Genomic DNA, 24,011 nt, shown 5'->3' on the forward strand with positions numbered 1-24,011 from the left:
AATGTAAAAGAAAATAAAATAAATAATTATATATATTATAATAAAGGGTATTGTTGTTTTTTTATCTCATACTTCTTTGTTATTCCAAAATTATTTTTACCAACCAAACCACAAAATAATATTCTTATTTTATTCTTACCTTATTTTGTTTCCACAGAATACATATTCTATTCTATTCTATTTTATTTCATGAACCAAATGTGCCTTTAGAGTATGTTTAACAACATTTGATGTCCTTCGTTTTTTCAATTTCCAAATTTAATTATTTACCTTATCTTATTAACCACATATATTTAGATGCTTTCAAATGTAGTAAGTCTCTTATCACTTATAAGAAAGAATAGAGTGCTTTAATAAGCCATAGGAAAATTAAAATACCACTTGTTTCAATGTTTGAGAGGAACCAGGATTGTTTCAATGTCTTCCAATAACACAAGCAATTATAATCATTAATGAGTCAAAGCAAACTCAAGATTGTTATTGTCATGATATGCAAATCTTCCAGGCATAGAAATTATGGTATGATAATAACTGCACTCTATATGCATGCATTGCAATCACAATTAAAATCGTTTGAACACTCCAGAAAGAAACAGTCTCTCTTAAGATCCTTGCTTTGACTCCTTAAACAGAAAGGTATGGGTTAGAGCCGATTCGGAGACAAAAGAGGCCACCATTAGACGGGATGCCTGCATCGGAAGAAAAACTCAGGAGCATTATAAATCAGAAAAAATTCAAGAAGATTTATGTTAGAGTTCCATCCGCCAAGCATAAAACTTCAGATAATACAGGCAAAGTATAGATATAATAAGCATCAGTTGACAGGACCTGCAAGGGTTTGTAAAGGTTAATCAAACTTGATTATAAAAGCAGGTTAATCAGGGAAGCCATTTTGAAACCCCCCATCTCCTTCCTTCCAAAATGCACTTCAATGATTTTGTCATATACCAATTCTTCTTCAGAATTCATTACAACATTCCGGTTGGTCAGAGTGAAAAAATGAACAAAAGAGACAGGTAGTCCTATCAGAAGAGACTAAAATAGTTGAAAAGATAAATGCAGGGTAGAAAATCATGAGATGTTTTGCAGAACTTGATATGTTAAACATACCTCCTCTTTACCAACATACACAATACGCTCTTCTACATCACTGAAAGGTACCTTCAATTTTCTTACAGCAGATAGACCTGTGACTGAGGACAATGGAGTTATGATAAGATCATCAGTTATGGTGAACATTGCTGGTCCTTTTAAAAATCCTCTACCACTTGAATTGTCATTGTAGTGAGACTTTGGATCCATGACAGTTAAAACTGAAGAAGCAATCGTTTCATCAGAAGGGATAAGTGTCTCAACAGAAGTCGGCTCTGGAAACCATTGACATTGTGACCATGTGAGGTAGTACGGTTGATGCATGTATTCTTCAATGTCTAATGGTTGTGCATCATATCTAAAACCAGGAGCAAGCTTGGGACTGACTAGCATTGCTGTCGTTTCCTTAGATACTAAATATTGCTTAGCATCAAGATCCTGAATGCTGTCATAAAGGTGATTTATGCATCCTTTTGAACTGCCCTCCTTCATTTCTTTTACTAGAAACCCAAGTGGAATAGTGAGGAAACTGAAGAGCAAATCAACAAAATTTTCACTTGCTTCAGCATAGCAAACCATGTTCTTGGATTTGCTGACCATGAGTTTGACATAGATCTTCCCATCCTCATTTGATGCTGTCTCCTCCCCCTTAAGTTTTCTGAAGCTCACCTGTTCAACATCTTCCATATTGTTTAGCCCCAGCACAGGGTTATATTCTAATAGAGCTTCTGTCAAAGGCGTCTTTGATACTAGCAAGCACTTGAGCAATTTTAAAGCCTGAGAGAAGACATCAGATTATCAATTTTCGAACCAAGTATAATTAAACAGAACAATCAGTCGGTAGTTACCTGAATTACTCCCATCGAAAAGGGTCTCTCTTCGGTGGTGGTTGTGTCCTTGATCCCAAGTTTAGAAAATAAAGAATGGCTTGCTGGAGTTGATGAGGGAATTACTTGCAATTCATCACTTATTGTCATTCGAATCGGTCCTTTGACAAATACCCCTCCATCTTGATCATCAAACACTGCTTTTGTAGATTCTTTCTCCTTCAAATCTCTCTTACAATTCATAAGCTGTCCACATCCACAAATAGCATTCATGTAATGACTTAGTAGCTTATAATTTGAACGAGAACAATCACTCCTACCACATAGAAAATATCGCAGGGGTGCACCGTCATCAATTGCCAGTTTTAGGTTCTTGCATTGAGCACCTGCCCCATTTCGTGGGTATAGCAACATGGTCATGCATGCTTCTGTTCGGAGATACCGATTGTCGAGAACCTCAACGCTGTTATATAAGTTGTTCAGACAACCTATACTTGCTGTTGGTGGTCGATTACGGGTGAGCCTGACAATTGTTCCCATAGGCATTGTCAAGAAACTGAAGAGAATGTCAACAAACTTCTCATCTGATTCAACAAAAACAACTCTGTTGTTTGTCTTGTCCACCACAGCTTTCAAGCTGATATTGTTATTGTCCATGGATACCAGTTTTGGATTCCTTTATCTGCTCAAATATTGCATCAAACCGCTCAGTTAGTCCTTGGTTAGCACTTCCTCTTAAACTGGTGAACCCTGCAGCATAAAACAATCAGTTAGTTGGTTAGCACTTACTCTTAAACTGGAGCACCCTGCAGCATAAAACTGGCTCTAAGCTCTATGCCTAAATCCAAATGAAAGTTGAAAGTTTAGATTAAAATTTCATTTAAAATCAAATTTGACAAATACGAAAATCAGGGCTTGATTCTGGAATAAAAAAAAAAGGAAAAAAGATCCTAACATCTTGTTCATGAGAATTACAATACTCAACAAACTTCTTTTGATTATCAAAAGCAAAGTTAGAGTTTCCCCAGGGTATTGCTCAAGCTATGTAAATGAAGGAAAGAGATTGATAGGTCATGGATCATCAATTGAGAAAACAAAGAATAACAGTACAAGCAATTCAATAGAATTTTCGATGCAATGTTCTTATTTCTGATTTACCCTTTATTCTGTTTTATGGTGGTAAACAAAAGGTGAAAGTTTTCTACCAAGGCACTGGGGAACCAAATTACAACCATTCAAACACCTTTAAACCAGGTTCATTCAGGATATCAAACTTCTGCCTTTGATTTAAAATTTTCAAACAGTCACCCCAACGTTTTTGATTGCTAAAAAAAATGCAGACTTGCAGAGAAACCAGTAACTGAAAAAAGCCAGAGCCGAGAAATCTGCAAATGGAGTACTAAACAGATTGCAATAGCTAGAAATTCACGAACATCAAGTTATAAATATTAGCATGTGAGACTATATTACCTGGAAACAAAAGCTGACCAAAACAGCAGACTGGGAATGCTGGGAGACAAGTGAAGTATTCCCTATCAGTTTAAGAAGAGACTGGCAGGAGGGAGCTTAAAGCACAGATTCAAAGAAGACTAAAGGTGGAAAAGGTGCATGCTTCGGTCTAAGTCTTTAATCTTTGCTTTGTCAACTATGATCAGATTTATTGATGGAAGTCCTTCGTTGAGAAGTAGTGCACAGTCACAATCACAGTTAAGCTGTTGACTTGGGGTCTTCTTAACTCAAAAAAATACGTTTTAATCTTAGCATAGGTGATGTTACGGTTGCCAGATTAGATGGATGCTTAATTAAATCACAAAAGTTAGAGTAAGATGTACATTTTTCTTCTCTCTTTCCCTTTGGTACGGATTCTTTATATTCTGTTAAACTTTTACCCTTCATCCATATTTCTGACAACTTAACACAAGCAAAAAGGTAAATTTACCTTTGTTAGCATCTCATATCTGAATCACTTCATGCTACACTGGTTTTTTCTCTCTTTCCAAATTTCAACCTCGCAACGCCGAGAAACTGCCCAGTACGTGTCCTGGCACCAATGTCCAATCCTGAATCTTGCTTCTGACATAAGGGATTTTGATTGTATTTCACAACCAGTTGAAAACAACCTTTTTGTTTTCCAGACACCAAAGCTACGCATGGACCATGCATCAGTCCCCTTAATCAGATTCCTTGTTCTGTCAGAGTTAGCTACTCTTGCCCTTTTATCATGCCCTCAATTGTTTCAGTCTAGTCCAAAGTTTCCCCATTTATACTACTACTGCTACTACTGAATTTTGTAGATTGAACATGCAAAAGAATGATTGTCAAGTATCAACAAATGAGAAAGAAAACAAAGAATGAAACTGACAACTACTTAAGAAGAAGGTCGAAAATCCATAATATTATTTATATTCAGGTACTACACGTTTCAACTCTAAATACCCATATCTCTATCCTTCTTCAAAATGTAACCTTTTGGAATAAATGGAGAGAAACCAGATAAAAATTATAACCCTTAAGAAAGGCAAGAGTAAAAAGAGTGTAGAAGTATGGACATGCAGTACCTCGAAGAAACGTGTGACCCAGTTACCCTGGCTTGTTTTGCTGGAGAGAAACGAAGCCAGGAGGGAAGAATATGATCATTTCCGGGGAAGGCAGGTGGAAAAAAGAGTAATTATATAAACTTTACCGAAACGGCGGGAAAAATAGGAAGGTAAAAAGGATAAAAAGGAGGGAATGTCAACGAGTGAACAAAGGGATCGAGTGAAAAAAGGGATGAGGACCCTTTTTTTTACCTGCTAGTAATTTCCTGCTATGTACTTTTTTAACCACTAGTAATTTTCCATTCTCCTAATTTGCACCTTATTTCTACAATTACATCCATGAAATGCTACTAAAAGAAACAGCCCTTCAGTTGATACTGTAGTCTGAATTAGGCACAAGATTATGATTACAATGCATCCCCTTGTAGTAATTTAACCTACTAGACTACAACAGGAAAACAAATTCACAAACTCCATCATTCAATTTATAACATCAAAAATCAACATATATATCATTTTTTCCCCCTCAGTAATAGCTATATTGTTATTCCTCTTTATTCTCGCTTGGGCTCTTCCAGGATAAAGGCATTGGTTAAAGCAGATTTGGTGACAAAAGAAGCCACCAGCAGTCGAGAAGCCTGCAACAGAGAACAGATTCATGAGAGGTTTCAACTAAGAAGGATACATATGTCTATCACAGTGCACAGTCGAAATCTTGGTGATGTTATACATAGGACAGCTAGCCCTTATGAAATTTAACCTCCTTTTCTGCATGTGATGAGAATTAAACGATCCATTTAGGAGCCAAACAACCGAGTAAATGCAACTAGTTTTGGACTCTAATTTGCTAACAAGTCTACTGTTTTTGATTGGCATAATCACTTGACTTGACACGCCATATCAATTCACATGACTGTCCAGTTACAACAGAGGAGAAAGTTGAATAGAAAGAGGTCCATCTGCATTGGAAATTTAACAGCTGGTGAAAGGCTCTATAGAGAATGTGCAACCTGAATCTATTTGTTTCATTGGAAACATGCTTGATAATGAGTAGAACAAGTTCAGAGGTGTTGAGTGTGAGAGTGTCCAGGAATATGATTACTGATGCATCTCAAAGTAATTAACCTGGTATGGGAATTTTAACTGATGATTTCCATCCCTCACTACGAAGTAATGAGGCTGTTAATTCTATTACCCACATCTAATATTATAATAAAAAACCATTCAATTATTTGTTATACCAGAATTTCATTGCAGAATCAAACTTACTTCTTCTTCGCCCACATGCACAACGCGCTCCTCTATATCACTGAAAGGTACCTTACATTTGCTTAGAACAGAGAGACCTGACGCTGGTGATATAGGTGTTATGATAAGATTGTCGGTTACTGTGAACATCGATGGTCCTTTGACAAAGCCTCCACTGCTTTTAGCATCCTTGAAGTGCGATTTTGGATCCACAACACTTAGGAGTGAGGCCTGAGCTGAATCGCTACAAGGGAGAAGCTTTTCATCAGAAAACAGCTCTGGCCTGAGGAATCCGTGAATCACTTTTACATGATCGTAAAGGTTCTGTTGACGCTTGCATTCCTCAACACCTAATGGCTGGTTCCCGAGTCTAAAACCCGGGGCAAGCCTGGGACTAACTAGCATTGCCTTGTGATCATTTGACTTCAGGTATCGCTCAGCGTCAAGATCCTGGATGCTATTGTAAAGATGATTGATGCATCCTCTTGAAGAATGGCTTTTCATTTCTTTTGCCACATGGCCCAGTGGAACAGTGAGGAAACTGAAGAGCAAATCCACAAAATCTTCAGAGACTTCAGCATAACAAACCATCTTCCTGGATTTGCTTACGATAAGCTTTGCACAAATCCTTTTGTAATTGTTTGACGATGCTTCTACGATTTCAGATTCAGTAAAGCTTCCTTGATTGAAGTTTGTGAAGCTTCCCTGATCGTAGTCTTCATTGTTCATATCCAATGATTTCTTCAATAGAGTTTCTGTCAAAGGTATTCTTGACACCAATGAGAATTTGAGCAAATCCAAAACCTGAAAAAAAAAAGGGACATCAGGTAATAAATTTCAGATAAAAGTAAGAAACTAGGCTATTGGTTTGATAACACGTTTCTTTGCTAGTTACCTCGTCTACTCCTACATTGAAAGCCCTCTCTTCAATGGTGCTGCCATCTGTGAGACCAAGCTTTGAAAGTAAAGAAAAGCTACTTGCAGTTAATGGGGGCATTATTTTTAGTTCATCACTTACTATCATTCGTGTCAATCCTTTAACAAACACCCCTCTATCTCGAGCATCAGATAACATTTGCTTATTTTCTTTCTCGGACAGATAAATCTCATAGTTCATGCGCTTTCCACAACCGCAAATTGCATTCTTGTAATGACTCAATAACTTATACTTTGAAGCAGTGCACTCCCACGACTCACAACAAAAGTATTGCAGTGGCTCACTGTCATCAACTGTCAATTTTAGTCTCTCACATTGAGCAGCAGCACCATTTCGTGGGTGCAACAACATGCTCTTGCAAGCTTCAGTTTGGAAAAGCTGCACGTCCAGATTCTCAACACTTTCATACAAGTTGTCCATGCAACCTATTCCCACCGGTGGTGGTTGATAACGGATGAGCCTGATGATTGATCCTATAGGCATTGTCAAGAAGCTCAATAGGATATCAATGAAATCCTCATCAGATTCAACAAAAATAACTCTGTTTTTCTCCACATCAACTGATGCCTTCAATCTTAAACCTTTAACAAGTTTGCCTTCCATTGATGACATAAGTCGAGCAATACTGCACAACAGATGCTGAAAGTTAAAACACAAGCTTTTTGTCCACTTAATTGAATGCAAATGAGGTCATAAAGTCTAATGGAAGGATGACTTCAGAGCTATAAAAAATAAACAAACAAGCAAAATGTGAAGAATGAACACTGATCCTGATGCCCTCATCAATGGACTTCCCAATGGAAACAAAAACAAGTTACCAATTTTGCTTTCTTCAGTAACTTTGGCCTCTTCTTCAAACGTACTGAAGCCAAGAAGCCTGAAATTTGTTGGAAACTAGGATAAATTTTCTTAAATTGAACCAACGGAAGAATGATATAGTGGGGGCTAATTACTTTACAATGAGAGCACATTAATTGAATAAAAATTGTTAATAACTCCTGAGACCTCACAGATCCTACTCTCGAAAGACCATAAAGTTTTCCTTTACATGCAGAATTGTCGAATTTTACAGTAACTATGACAAAGGGTCTGTTCTTGCAAACAACATAATCACTCAAATATGCAACCAGCAAAACAAGATGAACTATGAAACGCTCCCATCCCACTAATCATTCCAAGTACAAAACAAGTCCTAATGCTTTATCATTGCCATTAAAGCACAAAAAATAAAAGACCCCAGAAAAGAAACACTATGAACTCAATCATCTGTTGACATTCCAACCATGATTAATAACAATCACAGAGCTCACTAACAAGACAGCAAGTAACTAAACCCTGCAGATTGCATGAACCTTCTACACCTACACCAAAGAACGTTACCTGAAAATTGATTCAGCAGAAACCAGCTTTGCAGTTGCGGCTGCTGGGCCTGGGAAGTGAGAACTAAAGAATTTTTAAGTGCAGGAAAGATAATACAACAAAAGGCGAAGAGCCAGTAGTTTGATGATCTTCAACATTGAACAGCTAAATAGCTTTACTCATGTAAAAGGTCCTTACCTGAGAAGAAATGTACAGGCACATGATAGACTTGACTTAGGTCTTCTTACATTGGAGAAAACTCAACAAAAGTATCCATTAAAAGGACCCACCTAGTGATTCTGATATACGTTTGTTCTTTTAGTTACTTACTCTATTTTGATTCCTAATCATATTTATTTGCCAAAAGGAAATTGATGTTATCATCTAAAATAATGGCTTATTCTAACAAAATATTTACTTACTGGTTTTTTGATTGATTTGATAGTAGAATATTGGTGGTTTCCACCATGGAATAATGCAACATTATAAGTTTTTTCAAGAAGGCTAAAAGCATATATTACCTATTTTCTTTAGATTAAATTTAGTAGTATATCCTAAAGTGTTACTACACAATTAGAAGAATTTAATTTATTTTTTTGGATGCATTAGAAGAAATTATTTTTTGATAGAATATAAACCAAACTCAACTAAACCAGCAAAATCCAACCTATAAGGAAATTAACTTTTCCTTATATATCCTTGATGGCAAAATGATCATAAAATTAAAGCCAAATAAATATCTAAAAATTCAATAAAAAAAATTAGTTAGATTTAGTTAGCTTTTAGGGAAATCCAAAGCCCTTTTATCGTATAGTTTTTGTTTTTACCAAACCGGCTTTCAAGTCAATAGGAGTCTTTAATTACTTACAAAAATTTAAATAAATTTATATTTTTTTATTACCTCTTACATTTAATCAAGTATTTATATTTTTATTTCAAATTAAATTAAGCTTTATGATTATCGATTAACTAATTATAATTAATTAAAATAATATTTTTTATTTTATACTTACGTGATACTACGTGTAGTATGAAACTATTGATGTCATAAATATTATGTAACATCATTATTTATTATAACATGTTAATATGTCATATATATTGATATTAATATTGAAACTGTCATGTGATCATGTCATCATAAAATATTAACATATCAAATCACTTTTTACTCTAACTTGTCAATATGCATATATAACGTAACGTGATATAAAAAAAATATAAATGTTATATTGGTTATTGACTATTATAATTAGTTAATCGTTAATCATAAAACTTATTTAAATAAAAATAAAATATTAATAAATATAATAAAAAATAAAATTTTATTTAATTATTTTTAAAATATTATACCAAAAATTTATCATACCAATAATATTTTGCACAGCATATTTTCTGAATTACTATCTAAAAAAATAAAATAAAAATATAACCCAAAAAAATTATAGTACTACTTTACATTCTAACCGCCGTCAGTAATGTTAGGTTAAACCCAGTAGCAGGGTCACATCTCTCCGTGATAAAAAGGATTAGAAGGATAATCGTTTTTACTTTTATTGTTATTTGTTTACTGTTTCTTTTGTCCTGGTTTATTTGCTTAAGTAAATTTATTAAACATAAAAGCATAATCGCCATGTCGTAAATGAATCTGTCTATTTTAAGTAGTAGTGTCTCTGATCATCTCTCGCACGCTCTCTTCTCAGCTGCTTTGCCTTCTCCAACCGTAAGATTCTTTTCAATGCCTCGAAACACTCGCGTTCAATTTACTCGACCTTATTGTTATTCTCCGATCCTTTTCAAAAACCCTAAATCTTTCTTTTATTTATTCATTCATTCGTTTATTTTCGAAGTTTGCAGGTGCGATTGGAGTTAGGGTTTAAAAGTAGCCCTGAGTCGAAATCTTAGGTAATTTCAGGTATACAATAATCTCTCCCTTGTTTGGCTGCTGAGAAAATGTGCCAAGGTGAAAAACGAACGGGAAAATGTTTGTCTTTCTTTGCTTAATTTTGTTTTGCATGTCGGAAATATTCTATCTCTGATTCAGATTGGCTGGAGTATCAATCATGATTGCGTATTTTATTTCTTTGAGTTATTATTATGTTTTATCATATTATTTTTTGCAAAAAAAATTATGAAGACTGATAACATTTGATTAAGTGTAGGGATTGTTGATTTTGATTGTTTGAGTCGTCTTCTTAACTGCATTATTGTTTTGCTAATAGCCACATTGTTGTTTTTACTAATGCTGCTCTGTCTGGAAATGATGATTTTTCCCTTTTTTTTTTCTTATTTTCTAATTCGAAGGCTAATTAGATTGATGCTCATTGGGAGTTGAAGCCGAATTCCTTTGACAAAATGGGATTTGATAACGAGTGCATACTGAATATCCAATCTCTGGCCGGAGAGTACTTCTGTCCTGTTTGTCGTCTACTTGTCTACCCAAATGAAGCATTACAGTCGCAATGCACCCATCTTTACTGCAAACCATGTTTAACCTATGTTGTCAGCACTACTCGAGCTTGTCCTTATGATGGTTACTTAGTAACAGAAGCTGATTCTAAGGTATGTCTCCGACACTTTGATGGTTCATAGTGTATTCTCAATATCATTGTTTCCTGCTTATTGACCATTTTCTTTTCCCCTCAAAATACAGCCACTTGTTGAGTCAAATAAGATGCTTGCTGACACCATTGGGAAAATCACAGTTCATTGTCTATACCATAGAAGTGGCTGCACATGGCAGGGTCCTCTGTCTGAATGTACAGCTCATTGTTCTGGGTGTGCATTTGGCAATTCTCCTGTTGTATGTAATAGGTGTGGCATTCAGATTGTGCATCGTCAAGTTCAAGAACATGCACAAAATTGCCCTGTGAGTGCATTGAATTCTTTAGTAATATATCAGACCATCTTTTATGTAGCATTTGTGTTAAGTTTGACTTTCGTACATGCTTTTAATTACAGAGTGTGCAGCCACAAGCACAGCAGGCTAAGGGTGGTCAGGATACTGCAGCCACAGGTACCACAGCTGCTGATCAGGCCCAGATTGCTTCTCAGACAGGAACAGCTACTTCTCAGGCCCAGGCATCTCAAACTACAACATCTGGTACACCTGGACAGGAACCCAATCAGCAGGCCAACCCAAATCCCCGGTCCCAAGCTGTCTCCCAGGCTGCTGCGATGACTTCGGAACAGTTGTACCAACAGCAACAACAGTATCAGCAATACTACCAGCAGTATTCTGGATATGACCCGTATTATCAGCAATATTACCCCTATCAACAGCAGTCGGTTCTGCAATACCAGCAGCAACCTTTGCAGGTTAATGCACCACACATGGCTGGCCAGCATCCAGTCGACCTGCAGACACAGCCCCAACCTCAACCCCAAGTACAGCCTCAACCACAGGTTCAGGCTCAAGTGCAGCCACAACCACAACCACAGGCCCAGCATCAGTCAAATTCATCTGTTCAGGCTCCTGTGGCTGCTCAACCTCAGAACCAGTCACAAGCCAACCAACAGCAGCAAACTCACATTACGGTGCCACCACCCTCTCAAATTCCTTTGCAAAATTACCCAGCAGCCCAGGGCCATCCTCAGCCTCAGGTTCAGCCATTTCCTCAAGCTCAGCCTCAGGTTCAGCCATTTCCTCAAGCTCAGCCTCATCTGCAACATGGGCAAATTCCTCAGTATCAGCAGCATCATTCCCAGCTGCACCAACCACAGCCCCAGCTTCTTCCTGCTCCTCAAGCTCAACCTCATTCACAAGCTCAGCCACAGGCCCAGCTTCAGCCTCAGCCTCAGCCCCAGCCCCAGCCGCATCCTCAACAAAGCCAGCCCATGAATCCAAATTTGCTGCCTCAGCCGCAGCAGCTGCACCCTGCAGCCCATGCTGTGACTGGTCATCAATCTTATCCACTATCACAGCCCCACCAGCAGATGCAGCTGGTAACACCACAACATCCCATGCATGTGCATGCTCAAGGTGGCCTTCACCCACAGCAACATCCTGCTCAAATGCAGAATTCATACCCGCAGCAACCTCCTCAGATGCGCCCACCCCAACCTCATGTTGCAATTTCTAACCAGCAGCAGCCAGGTTTGTTGCCATCACCAGGTTCTATGCTGCAACAAGTTCATCTTCATTCTCATCAACCTGCACTTCCAGTTCAACAACGGCCAGTTATGCATCCTGCTGCATCACCCATGTCTCAGCCGTATGTGCAGCAACAACCTTTGTCAACCCAACCGGTGGGCTTGGTTCAGCCTCAAATGCTTCAGCAAGGTCCTTTTGTGCAGCAACAGTCGTCCTTTCAGTCTCAGTCACGCCCCCTAGGGCCACCTCATTCCTTTCCGCAACCTCCTCATGCCTATGCACAACCACAGCAAAATGTTGCAGGATCTCATGCTGTGCATTTCCATCCATCACATAATCTTGTTGGGAGACCTATGACTCCAAATCATGGAGTACAATCACAGCCATATCCACATTCTGCAGCTGGTACACCAGTTAAGCCTGTGCATCTCGGTGCGAACCAGCCATCTTCTTATCAGAATAATGTGTTCAGGACGAACAACCAATCTGGGGTAACTTCACAACCAATGTCTGAGGTGCCAGGAGATCATGGTACTGACAAAAATGTGGCTGAGCAAGAAGCTGATTCATCCTCCCCGGGAACTGCTAGGAAGGAAGCTAATGAGTTGGATATGGCATCTAGTCTTGGAGCCGATGTGGCTGAGAAAAATACTGCAAAATTGGAAGCTGATTTGAAATCCGTAGATGAAAAACTTACTGGTGATGTTGGAGATGATAGTAATGGGGTTGATATATCTACCAAGGAGACACCAGAATCTAGAAGGACAGTTGGTACGGACCTTGAACAACATAGAGATCCTGTATCTAAGAATATGGTTACCTGTGAGGCAATTGAGGACCAGAAAGATGTTCACAACGGTGAGCACAAGGTAGAAGAAATTAAAATAAAGGATGGCCCTTTGTTGAAAACTCCCCCACTGCAGGAGGCTAAGCTTGGTGAAGAACAGAATGGAAAGATGCAGAAAGACAAAATTCTTCCTCATGATCAGGGCACTCCTAAAGGGCCTGCAGGCAATGGATTTAGAGGCATTCCTCCATCTAGTCAGGTGCAGCCTGGGGGCTATCTGCCACCTTCTCATTCAGTTCCAAATGTTGATCAGGGAAGGCACCAACCCCTACAGATGCCTTATGGGTCTAATAATAACCAACAAAGACCTGCTGTTTCTGCAATATTACAAGCACCTCCACCAGGACTGCCTTCACATGCACAAACACCAGGACTTCCTCCCAATCAATTTAGGCCGCAGGGCCCAGGACAGGCTTTAGTTCCACCTGAAAATTTACCGCCTGGTTCCTTTGGAAGAGACCCAAGTAATTATGGTCCTCAAGGGCCTTATAATCAAGGTCCTCCTTCCCTTTCTGGTGCTCCAAGGATATCTCAAGGTGAACCTCTTGTAGGCCTGTCATATGGTACTCCACCTCTTACTGCCTTTGACTCACATGGTGCACCATTATATGGCCCTGAAAGTCATTCGGTTCAGCATTCTGCCAACATGGTGGACTATCATGCTGATAATAGACGGCTAGATCCTAGAGCCTCAGGCCTTGATTCCACATCAACATTCAGCTTGCGTGGTGAAAGGTTAAAGCCTGTCCAAGATGAGTGTTCAAATCAATTTCCTTTGGATCGTGGTCATCGCGGTGATCGAGGACAGTTTGAAGAAGATCTTAAACATTTTCCTAGGCCTTCTCATTTGGATAATGAACCTGTTCCGAAATTTGGGAGCTACATCTCCTCATCTAGACCACTTGATAGAGGTCCTCATGGTTTTGGTATGGATATGGGACCAAGGGCTCAAGAGAAGGAACCTCATGGGTTTAGTTTTGATCCTATGATTGGCTCAGGTCCTTCTCGATTCTTGCCACCATATCATCCTGATGATACTGGAGAAAGACCAGTTGGTCTTCCCAAAGATACTCTAGGCAGACCAGATTTTCTTGGAACAGTTCCTAGCTATGGTCGGCATCGTATGGATGGTTTTGTTTCTAGAAGTCCAGGCAGAGAATATCCAGGCATATCCCCACACGGATTTGGAGGGCATCCTGGTGATGAGATAGATGGCAGGGAACGCCGATTCAGTGATAGGTTCCCTGGCTTGCCTGGCCATTTACATAGGGGTGGATTTGAGAGTTCTGATCGTATGGAGGAGCATTTGAGGAGTCGTGATATGATTAATCAAGATAATCGGCCTGCATACTTTAGAAGGGGTGAACATGTGGGTCATCATAACATGCCTGGTCATTTGCGGTTGGGAGAACCTATTGGCTTTGGTGATTTTTCTAGCCATGAACGAATAGGAGAATTTGGTGGGCCTGGAAACTTCCGTCATCCACGACTTGGTGAGCCAGGGTTTAGAAGCAGCTTTTCACTTCAAGAATTTCCTAATGATGGTGGAATCTATACAGTTAAGTGTTGGTTTTCTTCAAACTTTTATTGATTATGTTTGTGCTAAAATACTGCTCCAATCATCTTGTTTCTGTGCTAATATCATCTACGCATGTGGAGAAAGTGTATATCATTGAGTTCTTTGTGTTTCTGCTCCTTCTGCCCTATTTTTGACTCTTGGTGTTTTCAGGGTGGTATGGATTCATTTGAAAATTTGAGAAAGAGAAAACCAATGAGCATGGGTTGGTGCCGCATTTGTAAAATAGACTGTGAAACAGTTGAAGGCTTGGACCTGCACTCACAAACAAGGGAGCACCAGAAGATGGCTATGGATATGGTTGTGACCATCAAACAAAATGCAAAGAAACAAAAACTGTAAGTTCATGTGGCCATATTGTGCATGGTGGTATCCAAATGTTAATTTGTTTATGGGTAAGACACATCATTTTATTCTTTGTGTTGCTTTGTTTTGTAGAACCTCCAGTGATCACTCCATACGCAATGATACAAGCAAGTCAAAGAATGTAAAATTTGAAGGCCGTGTGAATAAGCATTGAGTCTTGATGTTTGCTGTCCATAGATTGTGGTTGTTCCCTTGCTCACTTGGGATTGAATTTGTTGGTGTGGTATTTGGCACTTAGTGATGTAGGTCACTCACCCTTTGATGCCTCTTTTTCACTTCTGGGTGGTTTATGCTGGTCCTGTCATTTCAGGTTGCTGCCATGTAAATGGAGATGGTTTTTGGAACTGACGTTCAGTGGCAGTTAAGTTTATTGGTTTTTTCTTTTTTGACATGATATCTTTTGCTTTTAGAACTTCAGTATTTTGTGTCAACTTCAGCATTATCTGGTTAAAATGGTTAAATTTTTTTTTACTATATCAAGCTGTTATGAACTGTTGCTTACTTTGCTTGTTGAGATGGTTGTATCAATAGTTGGTTTTCTTATCCCTAGATATTTTAGGTTGAACCATACATATATCCAGTATATAAGCTTTTGCTCTTGCTTTCTTCAATCAACTGTTGGCTCAACCTTTCCTATTTTATTTTAGGATTAGATTCCTTTCGTGACACTGTGGGATTTAACTGAACAAACTGTTTTCTTTCCTGAACTATTGTTGAGCTCACATGCAATTGCCAATTTTATTTTCTTCTATAACAAGAGGTTGTTGATTATTCATTGGTATTCATCCAGCCATCTTTTTGTTGCCCAGATGCTTTTTCTCTATCTACTTTTCTTGCCTCTTGTATATTCTAGGGAAGAAAATATAAATTGTACAGCAATTTCAAAATTTTTACAAAAGAATTATGAGTCAGCTGTAGATTACAGAACAAGTCTACATAATGTGGTGAAGTTTATATGGAAATTTGTTCTTAAATTGCTGTAAACATTTAGTCTAATTGTGGCTTCATATGCTTTCTATAATTAATTTCTAAGTTGTATAAAGTTCATCCGAAAATTAGTTTTTGGAAACATGCTTATTTTTAGAATGTGTAAACTTCCAAGTATTGTGGTCTTATCTAAACATTAGTGCTCGATATTAATATTTGCTATCGAATGGTTGATGACTTCTGCATAAATCCCATTAATATATAAAAGGGGCATCTTTTTATGTTAATATGTAGACATTTTCACCTGGTTACAGTTAATCAATAAGATTTTTTTGTGCAAAAAAAATATTAATAATGCAACATGTCAATGATTATGGATATTAATAGTTCCTTGAACATTTGTAGCTAGGATTCGTTGATGAGCTGTATTATTTTGCTAGGAAAATGTGTTTTGCTATAGATTGCTAAACCTGTGGGACGAAAGCATTTGATCTTTATCTTCTTGGCAAGTTTAGGATATAAATTCAATTGGAGGGTCTATGTGTGCTCAAAATTTAACCAGTGGAAAGATTATGTAGCGGCATGGACATCAAAAGGACCTGCATGGTCATTCAATTGAAGTCCAAAAACAGAAAATTAGAAGCGTAAGCCAAAGATTGTTGGCTTTTATACTCAGTAGCTTTTTATGGTACTGCTTAAAGAGTGTGAACTGTTAAAGATTTAGTTAGGCTATGAGAGGTAGATCTTGCTTAATGGGATTAAGCTTTGTTCTTGGTGTTATGAATAAGGCCCTGGTTAAGACTATTGAACAGCACATAACTAGCAAGGGTTGAAATTGTCTCCAGCATTTAGTGGCTTGTTTCCAACCTCTGAATATATGATACTATCATAGGTTCAATATCCTTGCCATAAAGAATTTGTCTCTTCTGGCTGGAATTCAAAGAAAACTTCATCCAAGTTATTGCTGTTTAGGTGCTTTGTTCTGTTAGTTATAATAGTAAAATAATTTCCTTTAGTTATCTTTTAATATTTTTTAGGTCCAATGCTTAATAATATAACAATTCTTTTAAACTTGATAGAGTTGATTTTTATACTGGTGGAATTTCTTTTTTTTTTTCTATAATAGATTTTTTCAATTCGACCTCTCTTTTTTCGGCGAAGCAGACAACATAATGGCTGAAAGTTCAGTGGGAAGGTTTTGTCACTCATCTTTTTTAGATGTGGTAAGATTGTGTTCAGCATACAGATTTTGTCAGCGGTAAACTTTTCTTTGTAATATTCCTTTTTTTTCCCTTTCAAATTGGTTAACTGCTGGGTATTATATATGTTGCTTTATTTTCATACTGATTTTGCTTTTTATAGTTTCTTTTACATTAATCTTTTACATTTTTTATGTCCAGCATTCAAGTGTGGGAAATTTGTGGTAGTCTGTAATTGTAGAATTGAGAGGCTGATAAAATGTTAGTTAGAGTGTAAGTTATTTCATAAAGTGTATAATTATTTTTATTTTTTAGTAAGTGTATCAATTTAGGACAGTTTTGGAAATAGGTCCTTTTGTTGGATTGAGTGAGGTCATTGAGTACCCTTTCATTTTAGTTTAACAGTGCCTTGTGCCTTTGGGAGAGGGATTTAAAGGTTAAGCCATGAGTCCATGTAGACTTGCATGTTAGGATATACTTGTTTGGGCCAAGGGTTGTCCTGGGGCTTGGTCTATGCTAGGACAGACAAGAAAAGGCGTGCTTAACATGACCCCTGTTTGAAATGGTATGTTTTGCCGGGATCCATCTTTCCATACTAGATGATTTTGAACCTAAATGACATTTCCTTAGAAAAGAATGTGTTAGTCATGTTATTTTAACCTTTATTTCTAGGTTCTTTAGTGTTTCAATTTTAGGATCTGATAAATTATGCGTTACATTTGCCAATATTGGTGGTTCACCTTCCTTGCTGTCCCGATAGAGTGTGTGTGTGTGGATAAGTCTGTTTTGACTTAACACTCATGCAGCTATATTTGATGTACTATTCTAGAGGCGTTAATGTTATATCCTCATTGACCTTTATTGACTATATTTCATGTGCGCAAAATCTTTAGTTTCTATGTTCAGTTGCTCAATCATATCTGTGATACTCACTAAATAGTCAAGCACAATTGGGCTAACAATAAGTTTATCTTCCAACATTTTAAATGACTACCATTCATTTGTTATCTTCATAAAATTAGACATGATAAAGTATCAAGTGGAAAGTAATTAACAATAAACATAAATCTGAGACATACAAATAAACTATTAAGTAGAAGTTGACCATTGTTGAATTATTTTCCTAAGGCGATATTTTATGGGCATCAACTCTCAAGTTTATGTAAGCTCAAATTGCAATGATTTAAGAATATACTTATTAGTTTCGGGTCTGTTTAAACAGTCAGTTAATCATATTGTAGGATGTTTTTTGACTGCCTAAATCAGTCCAAGGTGAAATTTCAAATTTGAATCTTTTGTGCTTTAATACTCATAATACTAGTTGTATGATCAAAGAAGTGTTACATAGATGATGATTGGCAGGGGTACAATTAAGCAATTGGTTTTGTTTCCTCTGATTTTTACTTTGGTGAATTTGCATCATGAATCCCTTGGGAAATACTTAATGCTTCCTAAGACTGCCATATGTGCAAAATTTTTACTTCTTTGAAGCTGGGCAGCCCCTTTTTCAATGTTGGATGGCAATTCTGAACTGCAAATCCTGCATCTTTCATTGTGTTTCTGACCAGGTTTGTGATTTTATTCTTGATCATTGTGTGGTTGAATCTGCAACCCGAATGATAGTTTCTCTTTTTGCTTGTTAGTGCTCCTATTCAATTTTAAGATGTTCTTAGGTCTCTCATCTGTCTGTTATTATATCAATATTACTTTTTCTTGAAGTGAGTAGAGTGTAAAGCTCAAATTGGGAAGCCATTAGGTAGTATAGTATGCTAGACAAATTGCCGTCTTTGTGTAGGCGTAATTTTCCAATGGGGTTCTGGTTAAGCAATGGGCAATGGCTACTGGGTTTTTTTTTTTTATACACTCAAGGAGGGGGTGCACACACTTAATTGATGGCCATTGTAGAACAGATTTGGGGCTTAGGGTTAGGAAGGATTTGTCATGATTATACGGAGAGCCTTTTCGGGTCAATAGTTGATTTGATTGGAGTTTAAGATCAAAATATTGACTCAAATTGATGATTCTGGTTGCTTGAAATTCATGGAAACAGCGATCCTAGATATAATGATATAAATCTAGGGTCAAATTGGTGGGAATTGATTGAAAATATATTTAATTTAGGGTTTCAATACTATAAGAAAGAGTGGTGCATGGTTGCATTTGGCAAGAGTAGAGCACCATGATCGGTGCTGTTGGTTTGTGAATACTGTAGCAACAGAACTTTGAGAAGGATAGCGAGAAGCAAGATAGGTGAATCAACAATGATAAGTTCTTCAACATCCCTTCAGTAAAATATCCATTAAAATCAATTTTACTAGTCTGAAAATACAAAAAAAAAATATCAATAGGCAGACAGTGTTTTATCATAATTGGACTAGGAATTCTCAATATTTTTAGATTAGAGAAAACCCCAGTTATATAAATTTAGGACCACATCAGAAGTCTGAATAGAGTTACTAGAATTGTATAAAATCCAATGAGCCACATAAACAAGGCCCATCCTAGCTAAATATTAAATTACTAAAAATGACCCTGCAAAACAAAACTCCAATAAACACTTTCACATGTGGTGCATGTGTAAATTACTGTCAAATGGGTGAACATATATGTTAAAAGGAAATGCTTGGCCAGAGTAAGAGAGAATCATTGGGGAGCTATAAGAAAAAAAGAGAATATGCATGGATGCAACCCTTGATAAAGGAGAAGAAATACTTTGTCAAAATTTGGGAATGCAAATAGATCATGAGGGTTCAAACCGATGGTGTAGAAAGTTTGTATGTCTTCAACTCTTTTCCCATCATCTTTTTCAATATAAATACTTTGATTTGTTTACTATTTACTAAGACTGACGGCTTACGTAGTTGTGGACTCTGAGAAGTCGAATTTACTTGTTCCCTTTATTTCTCCAAATATATTCTGTTATTTGCACATTGGAAGAGTTATCCTCAGTGCAGCATATTTTGTATTTCCTGGCATGCCATGATTGTATTTTTGTTTTTGCCTTGTTAGTGGTATCAATCCGTCCACCTCATACTAGATGTGTAGCAATTAGAATGATTTTTTGCCTTTGATTTTCATTTTTCATGACATATATAACATATCCATTATTGCAATTACACAGGCATGATGCTTTGCTTTTGTATGGATGTCGGTTTTGCCACTTTATCAACTTGTTACATTTTGCTTTACATTTATGTTATTTATACATACTAATATGTTAAGCAGTAGTGACTTTGGTCTTTATTGAGTTGGAAAACCAACTCAACTTTTAGTGATTGAAAATAAATAAAAAGAAAATTAAAGAATCACATGAAAATAAAGGATAATTTTTTCTGTTCAAATCAGAATTGAACCTTCTTTCATAGTTATTTTACGCTTGGTAATTTCATTGGAGGTTAAAATTGTAAAATAGTGGAGCTACTACATAGTACCGGGCTTCGGTCGCCTAATGAGTTGTCCTGCTGCAGTGAAATATTTCCCTATAATGGTAGTATTTGGTCCGATCATTTAGATAAAATTGACGATTTGGGCAGTAGTGTTTTGACGGGCTTTTTTCGAAAAGCTATTCTGCATTTGAGGAAGACCTGTTACATGCAATCAACGTGTGATTTTCAAGGGGCTGGCTAATGACTTGGCTTTTCGAATGTTGGCCGAAGATGTGGCTGTGGGTCAGAGAATTAAGGACCTGCTCAAGTCTTGGCCTGTCATGTAAAGTATAGAGAATTAAGGACGACCTGATTCTTCAGCGACGAGTTTCCCTGGAAGAAGTTGTGATTTCTTGAATTCAGTGAGGGAAAAATGAAGCCATCAAATCCTTGTGAAGCGAAGATGGGTAGATGTATAGAAAGCGTGCCGTTTAATAGATGAATGACATCTGTGCAGCTTTTCTCACTCAGGTCGCGATTTGCTTTTACAATGTTGAGATCTGGAAGAAAACTTATAGTGCTATATTTTACAAATGATTGGAATTAAATGAATTTCACTTTATCCCCTTCTTCATTATTCAAGTATATTTGCTCTAATGCGTATTGTTTTTACATGAATTAATAATATTAAACTAATGAGTATTCGAAATGCATAAATATGAAATTGGAATTTCCAATGTTGTCATACATTCTATTACTTATTAATCCGATAATTTCAGCCTATTTTCATTTTCCCTAGACGGAAATTATCGTCCAAAAGATTATTTTTAATTTCATTTTATTTCTTTGTTTCACTCAGAGTCGAAATTTGTCTGCAATCTGCATGCTTTTATTATTACTAAATAATGCATTTGTAGGAACAAAAATTAAAAAAAAAAAAGAAACGACTCGATGTTAGGGTAACGTGCAAGTGCCAGCTGTTTTTTTAACCCTAGACGGCACCTTCCACCGACTTTTCAGCAAGCTAGACAATGGAGTCCAGCTGTCTCTTAGCAATTTTGAATTTTGAAATTTTTTTACCACTCCCCCGCCCCACTAACTTTTCAGCCGTTGCCTTGTCCTTGCACCCGTTGGAAAACCTGCGGCAGTCTCGTCTCGTAAGCTGAAAACCATTAATTCAAAAAATTGCTACTGTTAATAAAAAAATAATTTAAAATAAACGCTGGCTCTCGCCTTGAATATAAAATCTTCCCTAATAAGCCTCCTCAGTCCCCACTTTCACTTCCTAGATCTGTTTTTCCCTCTCCCAATTTTCTTGAATTTTCCTTCCTATTTTCCCTCTTCTCCAAAACCAAAAAAAGAGCAAAAATGCGTGAAATCCTTCATATTCAAGGAGGGCAATGCGGCAACCAAATCGGAGCCAAGTTCTGGGAAGTTGTGTGTACAGAGCACGGCATAGATCCAACCGGACGTTACCAGGGAGACTTGGATCTACAGCTTGAGAGGATCAATGTCTACTACAATGAAGCCAGTTGTGGCAGGTTCGTCCCTCGTGCCGTTCTCATGGACCTTGAACCTGGAACCATGGACAGCATCAGATCTGGTCCTGTTGGCCAGATTTTCAGACCGGACAACTTCGTCTTTGGTCAGTCCGGTGCTGGTAACAACTGGGCTAAAGGTCATTACACTGAGGGTGCTGAGTTGATCGATTCTGTGCTTGACGTTGTCAGAAAAGAGGCCGAAAATTGCGATTGTCTTCAAGGTAAGTTTGCTGAGTAACTTCACAAACGGATCTGAGGAACCTTGTTTAAGTTCTGCTTGTATAATAGTTAATGTAGTATTCATTGACTCTTTTTGTTTCCCCTTTTTTCTAGGGTTTCAGGTTTGTCATTCATTGGGAGGAGGAACTGGATCTGGAATGGGAACACTTCTGATATCGAAGATAAGGGAGGAATACCCAGATAGGATGATGTTGACTTTCTCCGTTTTCCCATCTCCTAAGGTCTCTGATACAGTCGTGGAGCCTTACAATGCTACTTTGTCTGTTCACCAGTTGGTTGAAAATGCTGATGAGTGTATGGTTCTTGACAATGAAGCCTTGTATGACATTTGTTTCCGGACGCTTAAGCTCACTACTCCCAGCTGTAAGTTTTCCCCTGATTTATTGTTTATACTATCAATGGATACATTGTTTTGCATTGCATTGTTGACTAAAGTTGATGTACTAGTACTTATGAGGTAACTATCATTTCAGCACCTTTGAAATGAAGGGGGAAGTGATACCATTTTAGTTTTATGGAAAGAAGCCCTTGTGGTTTTGTGTAATTTGGAGATAAAATTGTGGACTGTCATGTTATATCAAAATGTAATCATAACTGTTATCTTCAGAAAAGGCCTAAAATAAAGTTAGTAAGAGCTAAGGTTTGTTCTTTGGCCGGGGGATTTTTCAAATGTCTTTCATCTCTGTAAATCTGTTTGATTTTTGACAGTTGATGATCTAATTATTTTTTGGTTGAACAGTTGGTGATCTAAATCACTTGATCTCTGCAACAATGTCTGGAGTTACATGCTGCTTACGATTCCCTGGTCAGCTGAACTCTGATCTTAGGAAACTTGCTGTGAATCTTATCCCATTTCCTCGCCTACACTTTTTCATGGTGGGTTTTGCTCCTCTCACCTCAAGAGGATCCCAACAGTACCGAGCTCTAACAGTTCCTGAGCTCACTCAACAAATGTGGGATGCAAAGAACATGATGTGTGCAGCTGATCCACGACATGGCCGTTACTTGACTGCATCAGCTATGTTCCGTGGTAAAATGAGCACCAAGGAAGTGGACGAGCAGATGTTGAATGTTCAGAACAAGAATTCCTCCTACTTTGTTGAGTGGATCCCCAACAATGTGAAGTCAACAGTTTGTGACATCCCGCCCACTGGCCTCAAGATGGCATCAACATTCATTGGCAATTCAACATCCATTCAGGAGATGTTTAGGCGAGTGAGTGAGCAGTTCACAGCTATGTTTAGGAGGAAGGCCTTCTTGCATTGGTACACAGGAGAAGGTATGGATGAGATGGAGTTTACTGAGGCAGAGAGCAACATGAATGATCTGGTCTCCGAGTATCAGCAGTACCAAGATGCAACAGCTGATGAGGACGAGTTTGAGGAAGAGGAACCAGAATATGAGGACTAAAATCTTATTTATCTGTCGCCATTTTGGCTTATTCAAAACCTCAACTTCCAGTTGCTGGTTCATTTGGAATGTGAAAGAATTTAGTCATTATGCTCTGTAACTGTTTTTGCATTGATGAAGTTTCAATTTCGTTGAGAACTTTGTAGTAGCATTTCCTGAGTTCTTCAATTACTTGCTTGCTGTGCTCTTTCAGCAAAGCGTGCAGAAGAAAAACTATGTACCCTTTCTTCTTAAGTTTCTAAATAAACTGTTTTGTTGCAATTGTTCTTTGTTGAATTGATATCACAGTTGCACCCACCTTCCTTGTTCTTCGAACCAGAAAAATCTCGTCTTTCATGATTGCATCACTACAAAGACAAAAGGCATTCATTCCAGCCACAGTTCTCTTAAAAAATCAACATTGTGAAAATAGATGGTACTATCTATATTTATTTACTCTTGATTTCC

At 37.6% G+C, this 24,011-nt stretch overlaps 4 protein-coding genes across 11 annotated transcripts; 2 read left to right on the forward strand and 2 right to left on the reverse strand.

Annotated features, from left to right (window-relative positions):
* LOC18590567 lies at window positions 410–3,628 on the reverse strand. Its single transcript, XM_007016166.2, has 4 exons — window positions 3,390–3,628; window positions 1,941–2,669; window positions 1,111–1,869; window positions 410–689 (listed from the first exon to the last, which is right to left on the reverse strand). The coding sequence occupies exons 2-4, from the start codon at window positions 2,574–2,576 to the stop codon at window positions 603–605; spliced, it is 1,482 nt and encodes a 493-aa protein (XP_007016228.2). The 5' UTR covers window positions 2,577–2,669; window positions 3,390–3,628; the 3' UTR covers window positions 410–602.
* On the reverse strand, window positions 4,678–8,305 carry LOC18590568. 3 transcript variants are annotated; one of them, XM_018126530.1, is made up of 6 exons: window positions 8,199–8,305; window positions 8,022–8,084; window positions 7,460–7,518; window positions 6,600–7,266; window positions 5,726–6,508; window positions 4,678–5,094 (listed from the first exon to the last, which is right to left on the reverse strand). In XM_018126530.1, exons 4-6 carry the CDS (start codon window positions 7,251–7,253, stop codon window positions 5,011–5,013), a joined length of 1,521 nt encoding a protein of 506 aa, XP_017982019.1. In that variant the 5' UTR covers window positions 7,254–7,266; window positions 7,460–7,518; window positions 8,022–8,084; window positions 8,199–8,305; the 3' UTR covers window positions 4,678–5,010. The 3 variants fall into 3 exon arrangements, with proteins under 3 accessions (XP_017982019.1, XP_007016229.2, XP_007016230.2); XM_007016167.2 differs by lacking the exon at window positions 7,460–7,518; XM_007016168.2 differs by lacking the exon at window positions 8,199–8,305 and having other exon boundaries at window positions 8,022–8,186.
* On the forward strand, window positions 9,624–17,876 carry LOC18590569 (chromatin modification-related protein eaf-1). 6 transcript variants are annotated; one of them, XR_001929426.1, is made up of 9 exons: window positions 9,624–9,723; window positions 9,858–9,915; window positions 10,305–10,562; window positions 10,654–10,869; window positions 10,962–14,498; window positions 14,670–14,854; window positions 14,955–15,065; window positions 15,193–15,242; window positions 16,936–17,876. XR_001929426.1 is itself a non-coding variant. In XM_018127222.1 (7 exons), the coding sequence occupies exons 3-7, from the start codon at window positions 10,356–10,358 to the stop codon at window positions 15,034–15,036; spliced, it is 4,227 nt and encodes a 1,408-aa protein (XP_017982711.1). In that variant the 5' UTR covers window positions 9,624–9,723; window positions 9,858–9,915; window positions 10,305–10,355; the 3' UTR covers window positions 15,037–15,356. The 6 variants fall into 6 exon arrangements, 1 of the variants encoding a protein (XP_017982711.1); XR_001929422.1 differs by having other exon boundaries at window positions 14,955–15,242; XR_001929424.1 differs by having other exon boundaries at window positions 9,858–9,905; window positions 14,955–15,242.
* Window positions 21,594–23,840, forward strand: LOC18590570 (tubulin beta-8 chain). The gene is made up of 3 exons (XM_007016177.2): window positions 21,594–22,135; window positions 22,248–22,517; window positions 22,894–23,840. Exons 1-3 carry the CDS (start codon window positions 21,742–21,744, stop codon window positions 23,562–23,564), a joined length of 1,335 nt encoding a protein of 444 aa, XP_007016239.1. The 5' UTR covers window positions 21,594–21,741; the 3' UTR covers window positions 23,565–23,840.

Source organism: Theobroma cacao, chromosome 9 (genome assembly GCF_000208745.1).
Source record: "Theobroma cacao cultivar B97-61/B2 chromosome 9, Criollo_cocoa_genome_V2, whole genome shotgun sequence".
In the NCBI taxonomy this organism is placed as follows: Eukaryota; Viridiplantae; Streptophyta; class Magnoliopsida; order Malvales; family Malvaceae; genus Theobroma; species Theobroma cacao.